The sequence below is a fragment of the Pistacia vera genome, unplaced genomic scaffold, assembly GCF_008641045.1.
Source record: "Pistacia vera cultivar Batoury unplaced genomic scaffold, PisVer_v2 Contig795, whole genome shotgun sequence".
Taxonomy (NCBI): Eukaryota; Viridiplantae; Streptophyta; class Magnoliopsida; order Sapindales; family Anacardiaceae; genus Pistacia; species Pistacia vera.
Genome location: NW_022196662.1, coordinates 315,001 through 338,139, shown reverse-complemented (window position 1 = coordinate 338,139; position 23,139 = coordinate 315,001). Strand labels below are relative to the sequence as shown.

Below are 23,139 nucleotides of genomic sequence, written 5' to 3'. Positions count from 1 at the left end.
AGAGGTTCAGCTGGGAGTGATTCCCTATCTACATCCTCTTATATGTTATTTCTTTTGGTGTATCTTTCTCTTTTGATTATAGATTACGAAGTATGCTATCTCACTATTTTTCTCACTCATGTAAACTTATTTCGTAATCTATAATAGATACATCAAAAGAAAAAACATATCAGATAATGTAAGCTTGGGAATCATCGGTTGAACTTCTTTAAAAATCATCTTTTGTTTCTGCTCACTTATGTAGGTGACAATAATTTATTATATAAAATTGGAATTTTAATTAGGTAAAATATAGTATAATCAAGATAATAGAAGAAAAAACATAGTGATCAAACAAAATATTATGTAGGCTACAATAATTACATGATACCTAATATTTAATACGTATTTGATAATGTTTGGCCAACGTGACATCCCTCACAACTTTCCATTTCCTGTCAAAACTTCAATTGCCGGCAAAGTGCAAATACTATAATAATATTGTTGTCCCAATCCCACGTGTTCCTTTACCAATTAATTACATTTCCCCCCCTACAGTTTTAGTCAGGAATTTCTAGATCATGTCGTTTCAAATATTAGAAACTCCAAAGATTGTAAATGCTGTTAGTTAAAATTGAAATGACACAAATACTCCAATTGTAATGTCAAAATTCATAACTTTTAACCATCAGATATATGGAACCTGAGTCCTCTACAAAATATATACAACTTAAAAACCGTCCGATTAAAACATTTTTATATAAATAAAATCATAATATTATTGTTTGGGGGTATTTTTGTTATTTTTATTTTGGTTAACGGTTTTGACTTACAATAGATGGAAACTGAAGGTTCACCTTAACTTTTATTTTCTTTCAATTTCACCCCTCAACCGACGCTATTTTCACCGCACCGATACCAAAAGCCAAACCATGTTCTTCACTCCTCTTCCTCTCACCTTCTCCCCCTCTAACAACTCCTCCCTGCCTTTTATAACTCTCTTCACCACTCAACATCCATGACTTAACTGGCCTTTTAAGCCACCCAAAACGCCTCCCGTTTTGTTAAATACCAATCTTCCTTCTTATTCTTTCTTTCAATGGCGTTCTTTAATTTTCTCTTCCCGCTTGTTCTCCTTCTTCTTCAATTCTCTGCTACATTGCAACAGCAAACCACTACAACTTCGACTCATTCTACCCAAATCAACTCTAATTCAGTCCTCGTCGCGCTTCTCGACTCGCATTACACCGAGCTCGTTGAGCTCGTGGAGAAGGCGCTTCTGTTACAGACTCTTGAAGAGGCTGTTGGGAAACATAATATCACAATTTTCGCTCCCAAAAATGAAGCTCTTGAGCGCGATCTCGATCCCGAGTTCAAGCGTTTCTTGCTTGAACCGGGGAATTTGAAGTCTTTACAGACTCTTTTGCTCCACCACATTGTTCCCAAAAGAATTGAAGTCACGACGATGAAGACGAAGACGAAAGGTACTGAGCCAACTCGGCACCACACGCTTTCGAGTGACTCGGTCGAGTTAACGGGTCAAGATTCGGGTGACAAGTTTATTAACCAAGCTAAAGTTATCCACCCGAATGCCGTACACCGCCCGGATGGTGTGATCCACGGCATCGAACGGCTGCTAATCCCTCGATCCGTACAGCAAGATTTCAACAACCGGCGGAGTCTCCGTTCAATCTCAGCTGTTAAACCGGAAGGAGCCCCCGAGATCGACCCAAGAACGCACCGATTAAAAAAACCGGCACCACCGGTAAAACCCGGTTCGCCTCCCGTCCTTCCCATTTATGACGCGATGGCGCCCGGTCCGTCACTAGCTCCGGCTCCAGCCCCAGGTCCTGGCGGGCCCCACCACCATTTCAACGGGGAGAAGCAAGTGAAGGATTTCATTCAGACACTGTTACATTACGGAGGATACAACGAAATGGCCGATATTTTAGTAAATCTCACATCGCTGGCGACCGAAATGGGCCGGCTCGTATCGGAGGGATACGTTTTAACCGTTTTGGCGCCCAATGACGAGGCCATGGCTAAGCTCACGACGGACCAGCTGAGCGAACCGGGTGCACCGGAACAGATTATTTATTACCACATAATTCCGGAATATCAGACTGAGGAGAGTATGTACAATGCGGTAAGAAGATTTGGGAAAATATCATACGATACGTTGCGTTTGCCGCACAAAGTCTTGGCACAGGAGGCTGATGGGTCTGTGAAATTCGGTCAAGGTGATGGATCGGCCTACTTGTTTGACCCCGATATATACACCGATGGCCGAATTTCGGTTCAGGGAGTTGATGGGGTTTTGTTCCCGGTGGAGGAGACGACGACTACGAAATCGGAAAGTAAAAAAAGCATTAAAGTCGCAGTAAAACCGAGAAGAGGTAATTCCTAACAATCTCTCTCAATTATCAGTTTTTAATTAGTCAATTAATTAGTTAATTTTCGGTTAATTTCATAGTTAGAAAAGGAAATACCGGGGCGATATATCGGAAATGTAGAAATGGCGGGGGATAGTGTAGGACAGTGGGTGAAACTTGAAAGAGAAGAGTAGTGTCGGTGGGTTAGAGGGCAAAAGGGTAATTTAAGAAAATATGTGTAGGGTTTGTGTGTGTCCGTGAAAGGAGGATTCAATTAATTTGTTAGGCAAAAAAGAAATAAATGAAAATGAAATCAATTATCGGGCAGTGGCTTTGGATGCTTTTCCTTCTCCAATTATAATCTAAAAAATCCAAAAGCTAAAGCTGTTTCTGCCTTGAGCTAAAAGTTTTGGATATCATCTTTTATAGAAATTAATTCAATTATACATATATAATTCATGCTCTAAAATCCTGGTGGGGGTCAAGACTTTTCCAAAAGACAAAAAAGAAAAAATCCCATTAATTTGATTTTTTTTAACTATCCTTAGGGGCTAATCAAACTCTAATGGAGACTTTAATAAATCCTACAATGCACAACCCACTTAAATGTGTCTCTTTAAGTGATTTTATATTCTTAGGTATTAATCTTTGGTGTTTTCCGCTGTGAAATCTCTTAGGATGGTACTTCAAAACCCCAACTTTCTTTTTTTAATTTTTTTAGTTGACAAAAGGGTTGGTGTGAGTTGTAAAATTGAATATAGGAAAGTGTCGGCCAAGGCAAGTCAAAAACTGGGTACAGAATGAAATGGGCAGCTAGCTGAATGCTGAAGGAAGTGTCGGTGAGGGGCCAAATTATTTTTGTTGTTGGGAAATAAATTAGCTCACATAAATTGGTCAGGACAAGAAGAAAAATAAGAGGATACGGAATAAAAGGTTTTTTTTTTGGGGCTCCTACTCCTTAACCAAAATCAGACAGCTTGGATATCCATTAATCAATTATATTCCCCACTCCCCCATGATTAATTTTGTTCTTATTCTAAATTTTATATTCAAATAAACACATATTGGAAACCATTATATTATTGTTGGTATTTCCTGTCAATACCATGGAAATTTAATATATTTTGGCTGTTGAATTGTGATTTTCTGTTGTTAAAGAGTGGCTTTCATTCATCAAACCAATGGAAGTTCACCAGTAGCTTTCTGAAGCTGATTTAGTTTTGATATTATTCAATGAAAAGGACTGTGGATTGATTGATTGATTAATATTATATTTGGTATTAATGTTCGGCAGGAAAATTGCTTGAAGTAGCATGCCAGATGCTTGGTGCCATTGGACAAGATTCCCGTTTCACCACATGCCAGTGAACTCAACCCATCACTCTTCACATCCAAAGGAAAACTTCAAACTTGGAAAAAGGTAAAATTCCCATTCTCATTTATGATTCATAGGTTGCTTCAGGATTGAGTAACTGTATAAAGTTGTGACAACTTGATTAACCGCTAAGAGTTGATGTGATTAGTGATATACTGATATATATCTCTGACGTTTAGCCTTTTAATAATGTTGTTAATTGACTGTTTTGCTACCATAAGATCTTCTTATATTCACACGTCCTGGCCATTTCACATTTTAGGCATACTGTTTTTCAGAGGTCAACCACAGAACATTAATTTCTTAATCACATGCTTCATATATTAATCAAATAACAACTCCATTAACTCTCTCCTTAACAGGTTAGGTTACTTGAATGAAGCAATACTGTTAGGTAGAAGAAGAAACCTTAACATATTTTTTATATTTTTAACTTTGTTTAGAAGTCATAAAGTTTCCCTTTTTACCAAGAATTTAGAGCTACCCTCTTTTCCAAATTCACCTAAAATCACGATTCCGTAACAATACTAATAGTTTATTGTTTAAAGTTACAAATCTACGATGAGTTTATTTCATTTACTTCTGTGTGAGATCGTTTAATATTAACACACTTGCTTTTATATAATCTTAGAATTATCATTAAATCCATCTACGATTGTTGAATGTATGAGCAAGATTCATGGTTTTCTTTTTTTTCACTGACCAAGGCTTAAAATGAACTGAATGCAGGTGGTGAAAACAACGTAAAAAGTTCTTCGGTATGAGATTGTGACTTGCTTTTCTTCTACAATAGGGTATAAAATTTCTCATGGAAGGTTGGCAGTCAGTCAAAAACTGAAGAAAGGGGAAAGGGGAAAATTTGAAAGAGAGGTAATTGGTAAAGATGTGCTGTTAAATTTCCAATTCCAATACTTGCATTGGAAGGAAAGGTTGGCTATATTAGTTACAGTTACCTAAAAAGGAACAAGATTTTTGTATTTTTATTTTTTATTATCAATTTGTGTGTAATATGAATATGAATATGATGATGGTGAGGTGTCAATTGTTGGTTGGTGAGAAGGGGAATAATTTTGTGTGATGTAATGTAGATGAACAGAGAAGAGTCTACTGTTACTACTACCCAGTGGGCAGCCCGCTGGATAAAGGAGTAGACAAAAAAGTATGTGGGAATATATGTAATAAAATAAAAAACAAAAATAATTCTTTTGTGTTCATGCCCAATTGAATATAAAATTTGTAATTATTTTTCTCTTTTTCTTTTATTTTCCTTTTTCTATTTAATTTACACGAGATATTTTGTTACTGTTTGATAACATTAAATTGGATCCAACTATCTCTAGTATCTTGAATAGGGGTGTATACGAGTCGAGCCGAGCCGAGTATCTAGACACTCGAGCTTGGTTCGTGATGAACAGTGCTGAGCTCAAGTTTGATTCGAGCTTGAATACTTGGGCTCGAGCTCGAGCTCGTGAGTATGGGTGGATACTTGAGCTCGAACGAGCTTGAGCTTCGAGTTTATTGTGAGAAAGGGGTTGTTTGTCATTTTAAAAACTTGAAAATAAAAAAAAATTATAAAATTTACAATTTGGCCCTCCGAGCACAATGAGGCTCGCGAGCCGAGCTTCACCCTGATCGAACTCGACTGGACCCTTTAAACGAGCCCCTCGAGCTCAAGCTCTACTTGAAGTCAATCGAGTTGAGCTTGAGCTTTTCACGAGCCGAGCTCGAGTAGCTCGCAAACTGCTCAACTCGTTTCTCATCCCTAATCTTGACGGTTTGTTTAAGACTTTTAGGTGTATTACTCAAGATGTTCTGAGTTCGAATCTCTATAACTACTAATAATCACTGTTTTAAAACCTAGATTGGTCGGTCGGACCGATCCAACCGGGACCAGGCAACTTCTCTGGTTCGGTTAAGGTTTTAGGGGGTTTTTGTAATATTTTAAATTTATAGAAACTAATTTGTAATTTTCTAGGGGTGTTTTGGAGGTATGTCATAAATTCAGGGATTAATTAGTAATTTTTTGGGGTATTTTTGAAATAAATAAAAAATTTAGGGACTAATTTGAGAAAATTTAGGGTATTTTTGTAATATACAAAAATTTTAGGGATTAATTTTAATTTTAAAAAAATAAAATTATCGCTGATGTCATCAGTCCAACCAGTTAAACCAGTCAACCCGTGACCCGATCACCTTACCGGGTCTCACAACGGGTCAAGTTTTAAAACAAGGCTAATAATGGGTAGCTACTTTAGGGTGTCGGGGGTCTAGTTGAGATACGCACAAGCTGGCCCGAACACTCCCAGATACCAAAAAAAAAAAAAAAAAAAAAAAAAAAGACACACATGCATGTGTTAAACTATGCAAGAAAATCTAAAGTATATCCAGGAGAAAATCAAGAATCCCAAACTGGCCCTTAAGGTGGTTTCTGCTTATTGCAACCTGGAGGGAGAGTGGCTTTCTGTGCACGAAGGAGTCACAAAGATGAAGAAAATAATTTATTGAAGCATACTGAACCTCAGGATGTTCTAAAANACTTTTGCTCTCTCTCTCTCACAATGACAAACCCTCATAATATTTAAAGTTATTGAAATAATTTGAATGATGGATTCGGGGAGACGAATACCTTACTGGAAGTAATTGTTATAAGGCATTGGTGTAATTCTTGTTTAATTTTCTTAATATCATAAAGTAAGTATAATACCTATACTTAAGAAGGCTAAACGTTCGTGGATTTTCTCGGTTAATGTATCTACACTCTCAAAAAGAACATAATTTATTTATTTATTATTTTTTTTTTTTTTTGTGATTGGGGGTGTCTGAAATCAGATACACTCAAGAGTCCTTCTTCAACCACATAATTTATAATTACCTTTTTAGTGCCATAAGCAGAAGGAGAGGATAAATGCTCATGGTTTTGCAAATTTTAATGTTTTTTTCTATATTTAAATCACTTACATAAGTTGCAATGAAGATGTTGCACAATGTACAAATATACCCACTTCTTTAAATTGGTATACAGGGCTAGGGCTTGTTCTTGAAAGCTTAAATAGTACAGCCAAAAGGAGTTACAAACCCAAGCCAGTATGAAATTTTTATTAGTAGTAAGTAGTATGTATTTGATTTAATTTGTTGCAACAGATCTTTGTCATGTACTTAATTTCTGATGATTGTTGATTAAAACTTTTGTTGCAGGTTGACAGGAGTCAGTGGTTGGATTAATAAATCAAAATCCATGAACTGATTGAGCCCTGTAAGTGTTGTTGTATATTACTTTTGTGCAGATACCAGGATTCATCCTTTCACAACCTAAAAGCAGTGCTGTTTATTTAGCATTTGAAGCGCCTAGAATATAATGCTGCGTCCTTCTTCTCAACCGCAAAAATTTTCTTTCTAAATCTAAGAAAATTTTTACTTCTCAGTGCCAACCTACATAGACACTGCCTTAGATTTTCTGTTTGTTTCAAGTTTAGTATTCTCAGAATTTTTTTCCCCTCCTTTCTCAGTAAACAAAAACTTAAAGAGTAGCAGAGTATGACAGAGAATAGAGTGGAGGTTTACACATCCATTAACATCAAAGCTTTGCAGGGTTCCTTTAAAAATGTAATGGGTCGTAATTTTTCAATGTCACCAAAGTGTTCCACTTTAGAATTCCAAAAACTCTATTCAGGCAAGACGAAGCTATAAACCCAGGGGATTCTGTTCTGGGCCATTCCACCATGAAATTCAACTCCAATTCGCACAAAAAATTAAAATCAAATAGGAATATTTTCAAGGTTTCCTTCGTCGATCAAACCATCCGGAGGAACTATATAAGCAACTCATCCAAGCCATCAGGTCAGTTGAAGTAGAGGCCCAAAATTGCTACGTAGAATTCATTGAATTTGATACCAATAAATTTGTAGAAATTATGCTTTTTGATGGCTGCTTCATTATTGAGTTGTTTCGTAAGGATGCTGAAAACTGAAAAGGTACCTAGAGACCCACATGATCCAATATTCAACATGGCTTCTTCACAGGAATATCTGAGCCATGACCTGGTCTTGCTAGAAAACCAAATTCCTTGGCTGGTGCTTTAGCGTTTGTTAAGCTTGACTAAGATTTCTGAAGACGAGTCTCTAATTCATCTTGCATTGATTTCTTGCCAATATATTCTCATGGCAGCGACCAACTGTAAGAGCAGACCAATTCCATGAACGTGGAATCGAGATCAGGCATATCCTTCACCTGTTGAGGCATTCGTTGCTTTCACCAATGCGGCTAGAGAAGCTCGATAAAGAAAGCCATGGATGGGGAACCTATCCCCAGTGCCACAACCATCCTAATGGCTGGAATGAAGATTAAGATAGCATGGGCCGATAGCATCTTGGATATAACATTTAGCAATGGTGTTCTTGAGATTCCTCCTCTTCTGCTTCACGAGACAACAGAAATCATTTTCCGAAACCTCATCAGCTTTGAGCAATGTTTTCCCAGCTACTCCCCGATAGTCACTTCTTATGCAATATTCATGGACAAACTCATTAACACGGAAACAGACATGAAGATACTTTGTATGAGTGATGCTATAGATAACTGGCTGAGTACTGAAGATGCTTCTTTTTTTTTAATTTATAATATCTGAAAGTTTTAAGACTTTACCAAATTGTTAAAACCTAAGCCAAATGGGTTAACTTGTTCATTTGTGCTTTATGTGTTGGCTTAATGATCATGAAAATAAATAAATCATCCATGGCAAAATATAAAGAACACAATACATTTTTACATAGTTCGACAACTTGCCTACATCCATGGGACCAAGTCCAGAAGAAGCTAATCCACTATAATAAACTTTTTGTGTTCAAATACAAAGCTAAAGATAAGCACAAGTTGCAAAACACTCTCCATTTATGACAACACTTCAATCTTCACTATTCGGTTGAACCTCTAGGCATCACAACAAGCGTCACACCCGAGACCACTTGGTCAATCTTGAGCCCCTCTCAAGGATCAACACCGAAGACGCACTTTAACTCCAAATGCTTGAAACTCTGTCAAGCATCAACAAAGAACAAAGTCCCAACCATGAACAAAACAAGGATCAACAAAGGTATTTGTAAGCCTACCTAAGCATATGAAACCTGAATAAAGGAAACCTCAAGGAATATGCAAAGATATATCAGAGGTATATTTGCTTGAAATGAAATGCATTGGAGAAGATAATATAAAGAAACTTGTGCACCAATGCAAGGGACAACTAGCCAAATGTTGCTTTTGTGTTTAGTCATTTTGGGAAAGTTTTTACCAACCTTTCTATGGATTACAATAAAGCAAAAAAGAGTTTTTCAATACACCATATGGGCTAATGACAAGTGTACATGGACCACTTACACATATTTTAGATAAGTAGCAACTAATGGAGACGCAACATGTGTACATAAATATCTGGCTGGGTTTGTGTCATCACACGGACAATGAGTGTGGTGACACCAGGACATGAAACGATTGTGCATAAACAAAGAGATGTCATGACATAAAAAATCAATGTTACCACACTGAATTCATAATTTGACAAAAATACTTACAATATCTAATTCTAGTGAGTAGTGATATTAGCATAAGCAAAGGATAAATACTAGACTTGGCAAACGGGTAAGCCGGGTAACCACGGTTACCGAGTTAAATGGGTACAGATCAACGGATAATTTTTTTGAATGGATAGGAAAAGGTATCACTCGCACCCGCCTATGCGTGTATGGGTCGATCCGTGGGGTCACCCGCTTAGTTTACTTTTTAAAATCGAGTAAACGACTTTTTTCCACCCAAGGTTTGGCTTAATGACACTTTCCCACCCACAAAGTTTCAAAATGTATTAGTAAATTTCTTTTTGAAGAAGGGCAAAATGGTCAAAAGTTTGTAAAAAGTAAGGGCACGGTGATCAATTTACATTATGCATTAAAGGTCAAAATTTATAATTTGAAATCTGGGTTAGTGTAGGGATTTTTTTCTTATCAATTTTATAAAGCCTAGAGTTTTCTTCTCTATTTTCTCCTTAACCCTAGCACCTCACCTCCATCATCTTCCATCTCTTTTTCTCAGTCTCTACAGAAAAAGAAAACAAACAAAGCAAAACTCATTATCTCCTTTATGCAACTGTGAGCTGCCCTGGAGATTTCGCAATTTTTTTGTGGATTATTGCTATTTTGATGATTGATCAATGATCGAAATTGGGTTGCGATTGTTTAAGATTTCTAGCAGTTGTAGGTTGATTGTGTGGCGGTTTTGATGGTTGCAACAGTTTTCTATGGGCGATTGAGCTTTCTCTTTGCAACTAGGAATCGCAGCCAATCATGTGAGATTTAGGCCGAACCAGGTGGGAAGGTGATTGGGAGATGAGATATAAAACATTAGCAACCCCTGTTTGTTTTCCAAGAAATGAAGAAAAAGAGAATGTTTTAGGAAATGGGGTTTGAGTAGAACCGAGAAAGTGAAAGAGAAGATTCTAACTTTCCCCCAAGGTTTCGCCGGAATCTAGTCGAAATCGTCAGCCAAAACATAATTAAAAAATTCACCAAAGAAGAAAACGATTCTACATTATGTTTGAACCTAGGTTTTTGCGAAAACCAGTAAGAAAAATCAAGCGCAATCTAGGGATTCAAGTTCAAATTATAGAGGAAAGAAACATGAGAAGCTGAAATAATAAAAGGAATGAGCTTCTTCATTAAGGGGTTTTTTTTGCTAGTTTTTAGGGTTCTTTGAGAGGATTGAGAAAAGCTGAGAGGGGAGATCCGATGGGTCAGAGTCGAGGGGAAGAGCAAAAGAGAGGTTGAGAACATGGTTTTGAAGAGAAACTTCCAATTGTTTGGCCGACATTGAATTTGCTTCAATTGAAGTTTTTTGTAAATTAGAGTTGTTTTTATCATGTTTATTAAGAAATTTAATAGTCGAGGGTATATCGATAATTTCATATTAAAAAGTGGGTATAAAGGTAATTGACTCTATATGTAATAATAAAAAAACTATTAAATCAATTAGGGATGGCATTTTCGTCTTTACAACAAATATGTACTGTATTTAACATAATTTACTAATGGTACATAACAATGGGTAGGAAAGTGTCATTTTAAAACTTTTCGGGTGGAAAAGTGTCATTAGGCCAAACCTTGGGTGGGAAAAAGTCGTTTACTCTTTAAAAATTTTCCTCCCCAATTTTTTATTTTTAAGTTTTTTTTGCCGTTTATTTCTTTATTATTTTTCATCTCCAGATATTTCTCTGCCATCTTAGTCTTCTTCTTCTCTCTCTCTTTCTCTCTCCAATTCTTCTTGTCTTTTTCTCCTTCCTCAGTCCCTACTTTTTCACTTTTTCTATAGCGGATAGCCCCCAGTCGTGACAATAAAAAGATATAGCCCAATAGTACTCATGTTACTTGGCTAAGGTATAAGTCCAAGGTTCAAGTCATGAGGGAGGTGTTCGCAAAGTGGAAAAAAGACCACGAAGCGAAGCAAAGCTGTGAAGGTCTGAAGGAGGCATGGCCAGAAAGACCTATAGCGGACAATATCCTGGACATGTCCGACACGCAGTGAAAGCCCTTGAGTAGAAGTGGCGAGATAGAGGATAGCCCCCGGTCGTGATAAAGTGGTTTTATACTTTTATTTTATTGAAACATGTCTAGGCTTGCTCAATATAAATTCTTTTTTATATTTTAATAGAAGACCAAATTTATGCTTTCTTGATTAATGTTTCTTCACCATAATTGAGTCTTCCACAATTCATAAATTACCTTAAGCAATTCAGATATATATAGCTTTCAGAATTAATTAAAACATGGAATAAAAAGTTTAAGATTTTCTTTTCTGTGACAAATTTACCATTCTCATATACAGTAGAACATCTTTACAGTAATACTCTATATAGGAATAACCTCCATTCAGTCATAAAAAATTTTGGTCCCAACTTGGGCCAGTTATAAATAAGAATAAATTTTACATTGTAATAAGTTAAAATTTTTCAAGATCCCATCTTAAGGAATTTGCCTCTACATAGTAATAATTATATGAATACTGCAAAAATATATACTATGTTACAGTAAATGTTTAAAATGAAATAAAATACTTATCCAAAGTTGTTTGAAACAATGATTTATGTTTTAGAATTGTTACCACATCTTTCATCTTGTAGGTACGTAAAAAGTCGCTGATATTGATACCTTCTTGTTGAAGTCAAAATATTTATAATTTCTCAAGTATATTTAAAGCTTTTTGGCACAAAACTTTTGATATTTTCGTACTATCATCATCAGGATTACTTCATCTTCTTCTTGTTTAATTCTAGTAATAATTTCTTCTCTAGTTAAAGCATACATGGCTTGTTGCTCATTTAGATGATTGAGGAAAACATTAATATCAATTTGATTAGTGTAGTGAAGTTGTCAAATCTGATCACTCAATTTTGCAATGACTCTTTGATATCTATTTCTGTATTATCCTAATGCTACTAAAACAATAAAGTGAAATCCTAATACTACTAAAATATGAATTATAAAATAAGAAATCAAAACAATAAATTTTGAATTAAAATAGTAATTCTTGTAACTACACCTCTACTAAGTTATAACCTCCTCATAGTAATAAATTTAGCTGGTCCCAACATTATGACTATATAGAGGTTCTATTGTATTATTTTTTGTTATAAAGAGGCAAAGCGTAGCAGAGTTATGGCTGAGAGTAGAAAGGAGGCTTACACAACCATTAACATCAAATCGCTGCAGGGTTCCTTCGAAAATATAATGGGTCATAATTTTTAAATGTCCCCTAGTTGTTCTATCTTTAGAACTCCAACAACTCTATACAAGGAAAATAAAGTTGCATACAAACTCAAGGCATTTTCTTTTGGGACATTCCACCATGAAAAAAAACTAGAATTCACACAAAAAATCAAATAAGAATATCTGCAAGGCCTCCTTAGTCGATCAACATGCCAAGAAGAACTCTATAAGTAGCTCATTGAAGCAATCAAGACAGTTGAGGAAGAGGCCCGTATTTGCTATGCAGAGTCAATTGAATTCGATTTTGATAAATTTGTAGAAATTTTGGTGTTTGATGGTTGCTTCATTATTGAGTTATTCCGTAAGAATTCCGAAATGGTATCTAGAGACCCAAATGATCCCATATTCAGCATCGCTTGTTTAATGGAATATTTAAGCCATGATCTGTTTTTGCTAGAAAACCAGATACCCTGGCTAGTCCTTGAGTGTTTGTTTAACTTAACTAAGGTTTCTGAAGAAGAGTCTCTAATTCAACTTGCCCTTGATCTTTTAGGTCATATTTTTTCACTTGAGAATGCTTGTATAACACCAGACCAATTCCACAAACGTAAAATCAAGATCAAGCATATCCTTGACTTGTTGAGGCATTCATTGATTTTACCATTACCACCAGAGAGACTGAACGAAGAAAGCTCGGATTGGGAAACCGTCCCCAGTGCGACAACCATCTTAATGGCTGGAATAAAGATAGAAATAATATCATCCGATAGCATCTTGGATATAAAATTTTGCAAGGGGTTCTTGAGACACCAACGATCAGAATTGTGGAGTGGACATAAACCATTTTCCAAAACCTTGTTAGCTTCGAGCAATTTTTCCCAAATTACTTGCCAGTAGTCACTTCTTATGTCAGATTCATGGACAACCTCATTGCCATCGAAAGAGACATGATGATACCTTGCATGGCCAACACAATGGATAACTGGTAGAATCCTGAAGATGCAAAGAAGTTTCTAAAAAAACTTTACTATGATGCATATGTCAAAGAGTTCTATTATCATGACATTTGCCACCAAATGAACAGTCATAGAAGACGCTGGTGGCCCAGATTGCGTCTTTTCTATCTAACGTTACCTCTCTATTGGCTATTGTTTCTTAAGTATTTGTTGCATTCTCTTTGATTCTCTTAATCGTACAGACATTGTATTCAATTCTTGGTGTTGTAGAAAAATAAAATGGCTCTTTAATGTTGTAAATTTAATTTGTTTGAGAAAGAATACTTTTTTGTAAAAATTTTCAAATATAAGGGATTATAATGATATTTCTATGTACTTGTAAAAAATGTTGTAGGGCCACTTGGCTATAACTTGAGAGTGAGAGAGTTATGGCAGTGGAGAGTGAAAACAAAGATTAAACCGCCATTAACATCAAATCGTTCCAGGGTTTATTTCAAAAGATAATGGCTCATGATTTTTCATTGTCACCTATTCCATTTTTTTAGAACTCCAACAATTCTATACCCCTAAAATCCGACAGCCAATAAACCCAGGGCATTTTCATTTGGGGCATTCCACCATGAAAAATAACTCGAATTCGGTCAAGAAATCAAATGGGAATATTTTCAATGCCTCCTTCGTCGATCAACATGCCTGGATGAACTATATAAACAGCTCATCGAATCCATCAGGGAAGCTGAAGGAGAGGCCCATAATTGCTATGTCGAGTGAATTGAATTTGATTCTGATAATTTGTAGAAATTTTGCTTCTGCAATGTTGCTTCATTGTTAAGTTGTTCCAAAAGGATGTTGGAAAGGTAGCTAAAAATCCAAAAATGACCTGATGTTGCTAGATACCAAATTCCGGGGATTTATTTTGCTAATATAATGTTGAGTCCTCAATAATTAGTTTAATTTGAGATTTTAGGTAACTCAACAGAAAAGAGGTTCTCCATATTCTATCTTTTCTGATTTAGGAGACAACATAAACCATTTTCTAAAATCTCATTAGCCTCAAACAATGTATTCCCAAACTACTCACCAATTCACTTTTTATGCCATGTTCATGGACAACCTTGATAGAATTTGAGGTGGGTCTGACTCCTTACCCAATGACCTTGTTGAATGGGAGGATTACCCCCTCTTATAAACTAGTAGGCTTGAGCGTGCCTAGTCGATGTAGGACTCCAACAAACCTCATTGACACCGAAAAAGATGTGAATATTCTTTACACGAGTGAAACCATAGATAACAAACTGGTCAAATCCTCAAAAAATGCTTCAAAAAGAGTTCTATAGTATTTTTTTATTAATTTTTATATATAAAACAATTAAGCAATTAAGTTTTTTGGGGCAATTTGATGGAAAAATTCACTAACAGACCTCAAGATGGTTGGAACGTTGACAGTTTTCAAAACCAAAGAGCGAAAATGCGTTTTGTCAAACCTGGGGTGGGAAAATATATTTTTTCTTCTTCTTTTTCACCAACCATTTCCATCACCGTAGCCTCCTACCAACACCCTCATCTCCTCATCGTCGTCCCCCACCCCCAGCCACCCCTCACATATTCAGCCTACCTTCTTTCGGCCCATTGTTTACACCCATCACGATCATAACCAATTTAGATTAAGTAAACAAAGAATCTGCAAGTAGACTAACAAACAAAAGAGTTTAACATTTACATACCTCACAACATGAAGATAACAATTTTTTAGCAACACCATTGTCCTTGAGTAGAAACTGAAAGGTACAGACCCATAATATCAAGCAAATGAAACATGCCTTGAACTTTGAAGTGCTATCCAAAATAAACATGAAAATGGAAATCAAAGCACCATATTTACAAAGGAACCTTTCACATAGTCACTTTTACATGAAAAAAGAATTTATATGAATGATAACCAACTTAAAACAAGTGTGTTGTGCATAACAAGTATCAGTATTTCCAAAACCACAAAGATGATACAAGTGACTAACTTCACACAAGAAAGCTAGTACATACATAAAAATAAAATAAACGTGCTATTCAATCAATATGATAAGATAAACACAAAACTTATAAAGTTGGGAGGGAGAACTAATAAACAAGTTCAATTTAATTATTTATGTTTCATCATAGTTTCTGGAGGTATTCAAAAGTTATGCCTTGAATGCATCAAATAGTTCTTTTATCTTTTCTCAAGAATGCCCAAGGGAACATATAGAGCAAAAACACATTTACCTTGTTACTTTTCAATTTTAAGCATTTTAGACAAAGTAAGCTCAACAACTTCTTAAGTTCACTGACATGGCTAGGATGATATATTGGTATTTTATTCTTTTCCAATTAAACACATCATATGGCTACTTACTCCAATGATGACCCTCCCTTAATAGTTTAAGCTTTTGGATTGAAGTTCCTAATAAGTATTAGACCCATCTTCGCTAATAGGCAACCCCATTAGCTAGTTTCAACTGCAAGGAAGGCCATTAGGCCAAGTTTTTTTTCCTAGACTAGCATAGGGGTGTACACGAGCTGAGCAGTTCGCAACTGCTCGGGCTTGGCTCGCAGATGCTTGAATCTGACTCGAAGTGTGACGAGCCGAGCACAGTCTCGAACTGCTCAATTCGTTTACAAACCGAGTACCAAATATGGTGGTACTCGGCTCGGAGGCTCATGGATCTTCTCAAGCTCGCCGGTGAATGAGTTATCGGGCTTGAACCTGATCATGATCTCTGGAGCTCGTGTCTTTGTTAAACGCTAAATGGCACTCTCCCACTCAGTCTCCCTCCAAAAAGAAACACAAACACCCGAAATCTCTAACTTTCTAAAATCTAAACACAATCCCGAGAGAGACTTTCCCTCCCAAGTCCCAACCCCAACTCAACAACCCCAACCCTAGAACCAGTCAAAGAATGGAGAAGACAAATTCCTTGCTCAAGCTTCAACGAAATAAATCAGTGACTTCCTCCAAAGTAAGCCGAAAAATCGATTCTCAAGTTGTCTCTCTCTACCAAAGACTTCATTCTAAACCCCAAGACCTCGAGACCCCGACCCCAAAACCAATTGAAGAACTCAGCTTCCTCTCTAAAGTTTCAAGTTTGACTCGTCTCTTTCTCTTGATTCTGGAATAGTATCAGCCTAAGGTTTGTGTTTGTAACTTTTTTAATATCAATCTCCAATCCTTGTTTAATTTATCTCTAATTTTTCTTTATATTGTGTTGATTTTGTTGAAAGTTGACACTTAAAGATTTTGTTTTATCATCAGACCCATCACTCGCCAAGACAGGTTGAGGCCGATTTGTGCTTGATGCCTTGAAGTTGTGACTGTGAGTCTATGAACATCAGTCCTTGCTTGATTTTAGCATGAAGCTGTGAACATCAGGCATTTGTTCTTGGCATAATAACTTGAGATATTGACAATACTAGTATAATACTGATTTAGTGATTACTGATACTGATTATTAAATAGTGAACACTGATCACTCAGTTGGAGTGAAATAGATAGAATTATGTTGATTTTGTTGTTGTGTGGAAGATAATGTCAGTGTCTATATTGGGTTGGGGTGCCGGGCTAATCAACAAGATAGTCCAGTCCGTTACATTTTTCTTGTATGATAATGATGTCAAATTTTTTATTTCAAGTTTCTAAATTATATTACAATAATAACTAATCATGTGTTTTTCTTATTTGCGAACAAATATGGCATTGACTCCATCGAGTTCCACTCCACAAGGGTTACGACCCATAACTGACAGTAATGCAGCAACTGCAGCTGCTATTAGTGAAAAAGATACAGAACAAATTGTTGTTAACCCTTTTGCAAGGAAAAAGAGGCTAAGACATATGCAGTGTGGAAGGATTTTAGAGAAATCAATGTTCCTAACGAATCGAAGGCTGAATGCATCCATTGCAAAATGAGGCTTGCGATAATGGGCACTAGGAGCACTACTGACCTTTCAAGGCACTTGAAGACTTGTGTACGGCGAAAACTCTTTGAAAGGCAACAACAAAGGTATTTCCAAGCAACTAATTCATCTGATGCAAGCAATGTTATCCCTATTCTTACCGGAGGTAAATTTGACATGGCAAAAATGCGAGAATTAGTAGCCACTTGGGTGCTAATGCATGAGCATCCCTTTACTGTTGTGGAGGAAGAAAGATCTTATAACATGCAGAGGTATGCGATCCCTGAGTGGGAAAAGATTAGTCGTAGGATGTGTAAAAATGATGTTGTTACTTTGTTAGAAAGGAAGAAGATAAGGCTACAGACTTTGTTGAAGGATGTTGATAGAATAAGCTTGACGACCTATTTATGGAAGTCAAGTAATCAGAGGACTGAGTACATGGTATTAACAAGGCATTTCGTAGATGGTAACTAGAGGTTGCAGAAACAGATTCTAAACTTCTTGTACATAGCTCCTCCATGCATTGGTTCCCAAATTGCTAATTTAATTTATAAGTGTTTGAAGCAATGGGGTATAGAGAACAAGGTGTACATGATATCAGTGGATAATGCATCAAGTAATGATGCAGCAATCAGGATTTTAAAGAAGAATTTGGCAATTGACAATAGGCTGCTTTGTGGAGAGAGATTATTCTATGTTAGGTGTTGCGCACACATCTTGAACCTTATTGTTCAAGATGGGTTGTCCCAAATAAGGTCCATTATTGATGATGTTCGTGATAGTGTGGCCTATGTGAAACAGACAGAGCGCATGCTTATTGTTTTTTCAGAGATAGTGCAAATGTTGCATTTGCCCAATCGAAAGCTGATCCTAGATCACAGAACAAGGTGGAATTCCACTTTTGAGATGTTGTCAACTGCAATAAAGTTTAAAAATGTCTTTCAAAGGTATAAAGAGAAAGACTCACATTATAATTGTTGTCCCATTTTAGAGGAATGGATAAAGGTGGAGCAAGTTTGTGAAGTGTTGGGGGTGTTTAGTACCATTACTAATATCATTTCTAGGAGTGAATACTCGACTGCAAATCTATATCTTAGTGAGATTTTACGGGTTAAGGTTATGCTAGATCAGAAGTCAATGGATGAAAATGATTTTATTGGACACATGGTTATGAAAATGAAACAAAAATTTTACAAGTATTGGGGAGAATGCAACTTGTAGCGGTTGTCCTAGATCCTAGGTGTAAAATACCAATGTTGGACTTTTGTTTTCCTAAAATGTATGGTGAGATTGATGCCTAAGTACATAAGAGCAAAGTTAAAGATATGTTGTATCAAATTTACCAGGAGTATGTTGATGATTATCAATCTCAATCCTCAAACATTGAACCACCAACTACAATGGTTCCTCGGGGCAATGAACAAACATAACCTAATGCATCTGGTTTTGCAATGTTCGTATAACATATGAAAACGATTCAAAGTATTCCACCAGAGGAACCAGAGTTAGATAGTTATCTAAGAGAGGGTTGTTTCATGTTTGTGGAGGGGGATTGTACAAAATTTGAACCATTGGAGTGGTGGAAGGTTAATACAATGAAGTATCGAATCTTGTCTAGGATGACTCGTGATATACTATCAATCCTATAACCACAGTGGCTTTGGAGGCCTCGTTTAGTGATGGTAGTATAGTAATAGAAATGTATCGAGCCTCATTGTCTCCCAAAATAGTACAAGTGCTCCTTTGTGGAGGTGATTGGAGTTGCCATCTCAATGAAGTTCATAGAAAGAACAAAGTAAGCGTAAATTGTAACAGGTGATTAGTATTTATGCATTTTCACTTACTAGTTTATTTTACTTTCATTTTTGTAATTGAAACTAATATTTTCCCTTGATGTAATTTAGAAGGAGCAAAAACAAGTGGAGATTCAGCTTCCAATCGAGTGAAGCTTAAGAAGCTTGAATGCATTTTTTGGCCACAATCCTCAAGTATCCATCAACTCTTAATTACCTATATAGTTATGTTTCATAATAAAACAATTTTTATTCTTCATTTACAAGTCATTTACAACTACCCTTTTGTCTTAATGTTTAGGGTTTTCTGCATATAAAGGTTGGTTTTTGTAAGGATCTGAGGTTGTTTGAGAGGGTGGAGAAGAGATATGTTTCATAATACAAAGGTTGGTTTTTTTAAGTGTTGTTGTCAACCTAAGCTGTGATCATGTTATTGTGATCCTTGTGAAATGTTTATTTATGTTATGTTATTGTTGAACTTGTGATGTTGTTTGAGAGGGTGGACTACAGAGAAAAGATGTGATTCTTTTGAAGTGTTTATTTATTTGATGTTATTGTTGAACTTGTGATTCTTGTGTAGTGTTTATTTATGTGATGTTATTGTTGAAGTTGTGATTCTTGTGAAGTGTTTATTTATGTGAATGTGATGTCCATTGAGTTTTAAACTGGAGACTTTGTTGATTTTACCTTACATGTTTGTCCTGAAATTTAGATATTCTATAATTCTAATTAGGGGTGTTTATGTTGGTGCAGGTTTTTTGAATTTGGAGTTCTAGACTTTGCTGAGTTGCTGCAAGTTTTTTGAATTTGGAGTTCTAGACATTGGTAGAAGGTCTTTTGCTCTTTGTTGGGCATAATATGTTTGTCCTGATTCCTAACATTTTATAATTCTAATTAGGGGCATTTAATGTTGTTGCAGCCTGCAAGTTTTTGAATCTGGAGTTCTAGACTTTGCTGGAAGGGCTTTTGCTCTTTGTTAGGCAGAATATGTTGGCTTGAAATTTTGATATTCTATAATTCTAATTAGGGGTATTTATTGTTGCTGCAGGTTTTTGAATTAGGGGTATTTATTGTTGCTGTAGGTTTTTTGAATTTGGAGTTCTAAACTTTGCTGGAAGGTCTTTTGCTCTTTGTTGTACGAAATATGTTGGCCTGAAATTGTAACACCCCACTTGAGGTACGTAGTTCAGATTTGATGAATTGTTTGAATGTTTATCGATTTATCCTTATTTGAGTCTGGATGTTGTTAATATTGTTTGATTTATCCTTGGATGAAAAGGTGTCTTGATTTGGTTGAGTGTTTTCCCTGAAATTTGTAAGACTTGGCGAAATTTTAGGGTTACAGTCTTCGCCGGGGCGAAGAAGAATCGTCGCCGCGGCGATGAGGAGGTGCTACAACCCGTATAACTTCTGTGAGATTTCGCCGGGGCGAAGAAAATAGCTTCGTCGCGATGAAGACTTAGTTGAATGTTCCCCTTGAGTTTTTGAGAATTCTTCCTTTTGAGACTCAATGACCATTCTACCCCTTTTTAGCAGGAAAAGTGGGGAGTGAAATATAAGGAATTTGCATGGAGAATAGTTTGTTTGGGGTTGTGTTTGTAAAGAATGAAAGGTTTTAAAAGGAATTTCAAAGTAAGAGTAAGGATATTTTGGGAAAGAGGAGAGAAAATATGTGATATTAAGGGTTAGCTTTAGAAACCCTTTCAATTGCTTCTTCACCACCGCCTCTTTCATCCCTTATTTCTCTCAATTTTTCATTCAAGTTTCCAAAGATCTTTGAAGAGCTTTTGACTAGAAATTGTTACAAGTTGATCCTAAGCACTAAAAGGTGAGAATCCTTACTCTAGAAGTAAATTTTCTATTTGTTGAAAGAGTGCGATCCTTATTAAGTTGTGTATTGAAGGTTAAGAGAAAGTGTCAAGCCATCAAGAGTGGAGAGTTTAAGTGGTTTCTACTTGTGTCCAAGGTAAGTAAATTCACCTAAGTTGTGATTTACTTGATTGAATGATGTGTAGAGATTTTTAGATATATGCTTGATGCTTGAATTTCTATGTTTAACATGAGTTGATGAACTTAAAGTTGTTATAAGAAAGAATTTCCACCATGAGAAGGGTGGATTGTGTTGTTAAAGTTGGGAAGAAGTGTGAATAGAATTAGAAGAATTTGAGAAGATCATTGAAGTGTGTTTTGCCTTACAGGTTGTATGATGTTTTAAAGGAGTTGAACTCCTATTTTGGATGATTAAGAAAGAAGTATAATTAAAGTTGGAATAGAGTTTATGTATGCACACATGTTGTTTGATGAAATGTTTAAAAGAAACATGAGTAGAAGTAAAGAACCTTACTTTATGCAACATAGCATATTTGCATGTCATGAATGCATATAAGAAAGATTTTAGGCATGTGCCATCCATATGCATATGTTTAATTGAGTAATCACATGAGAAATATATATATGGGAAATGAGAAAGAAATACTCTATGAATAGAGTTAAAGAGAAGAATCAATTCTCTTAGAGTAAAGAGAAAGAAAGAACTAGCACTAAAAGATAAAATGATTATTAAGTGCTACAGAAAAGAAAAGAAAATAGTTTGAGTGATGGGGAATCGTGAGTTTAGAGTTACCCTTATGTGAACCGTTATGAGAAAGAAAGGTATCCGCCATGAGAGAGCGGAATGCATGTGAACCGTTATGAGAAAGAACGGTCTCCGTCATGAGAGAGCGGAATGCATGTAAACCGCTATGAGAGAAAGCGGTCTTCGCTATGAGAAAGCGGAGTGAGAATGAATAGAAAGAAAAGAAAAGAAAGAGAAAAATGAGAATTCGAAATAGAAAAATGATAAGAATACGAAGAGAATTGATGAGTAATGCACGGGGATGATAGAGTAAGAGATTTTTTTACTTACTGGGCATCTTTATGCTCACTCTGTTGTTTTCTTTGTTGTACAGGAAATAGGTGAGGACTGGTCGGATGGACGTCGGCAAGCGGGGAGACTTGGCTGCACTGTCCACTACTTTCGTTTTGAGAGTCTTTGTACACATGATGTTTTGTTTTGTAAAGAATGCAATTATTGAGTAAAGAAAATTTTTGGGCCCAACTGTTTTGATAAATATGCTATTTTTTTTTTATTAATCGATATTACGAATTTGGTAGAAAGAAAGTAGTTGTTACAGAAATTTAGATATTCCATAATTCTAATGATGTATATATTTTGTTGCTGTAGGTTTAAAGGGTAAAAGTCTGGTGAAAGGTAAAGGTGAGTAGGTGACCTGTGACTTGGCTGCTCAACTACTGTAAATTTGGCGTTGTTTTGCCAAATGCCAACAGGTTGTATCATGGTTGGTGTATATTTTGTTTGATATTAGTTTGGACTTTGGAAGCAGTTGGCTTGGCCACTGTATTATGCATGTGAATGAGATAAATCCAAAGTCCCAAGTCCCAACCTCTAAATGTAATTATGTATTATGTAAATATGCGCTAGCTCCTTAATCTTGAAAATATTAATCAAGAAGCTTCTCCTCTGGATTCTGTAATCCTGGATTCTCAACTTGAATTCAGTTGAAAAGGTAATTTGATTGCATGCGTGGTTTCAATTTCAGCTTGTAATCTGTATATAAAACTATTAAACGAGCTTTTCATCGAGCTCGATTTCGAGCCTAGTAACGAGCTCCTACTCGAGCAATAAAACGGTCAACAAATCGAGTTGTATTAATGAGCTTGGCTCAAACTCGAATCGAGTTCGAGAAATTCTCGAGCCAAACGAACTATTCGTGAGAGCCAAGTAATTGACAATCTCGATCTCGATCTTGATCTCGGATTTCCCTGCTCGAGCTCGAATTTGCACTAAACAGATTGTGAGCTGAGCACGATACACTTCTAGACTAGCATATTATTATATTCCAAATTAAAAGTATTTGCTATAGCTTATTACACCAGTACCTAATAGGTATACTGATAAGGAATAAATCAAGCTCCCGAGTTAAAACTCTAGAA

General features: G+C 36.1%; 1 protein-coding gene across 1 annotated transcript; it reads left to right on the top strand.

Annotated features, from left to right (window-relative positions):
- Positions 1-908: 908 nt before the first annotated feature.
- Positions 909-4,610, top strand: LOC116117013 (fasciclin-like arabinogalactan protein 15). The gene is made up of 3 exons (XM_031403048.1): positions 909-2,375; positions 3,646-3,771; positions 4,456-4,610. The coding sequence occupies exons 1-2, from the start codon at positions 1,079-1,081 to the stop codon at positions 3,717-3,719; spliced, it is 1,371 nt and encodes a 456-aa protein (XP_031258908.1). The 5' UTR covers positions 909-1,078; the 3' UTR covers positions 3,720-3,771; positions 4,456-4,610.
- The last annotated feature ends 18,529 nt before the right edge of the window (positions 4,611-23,139 follow it).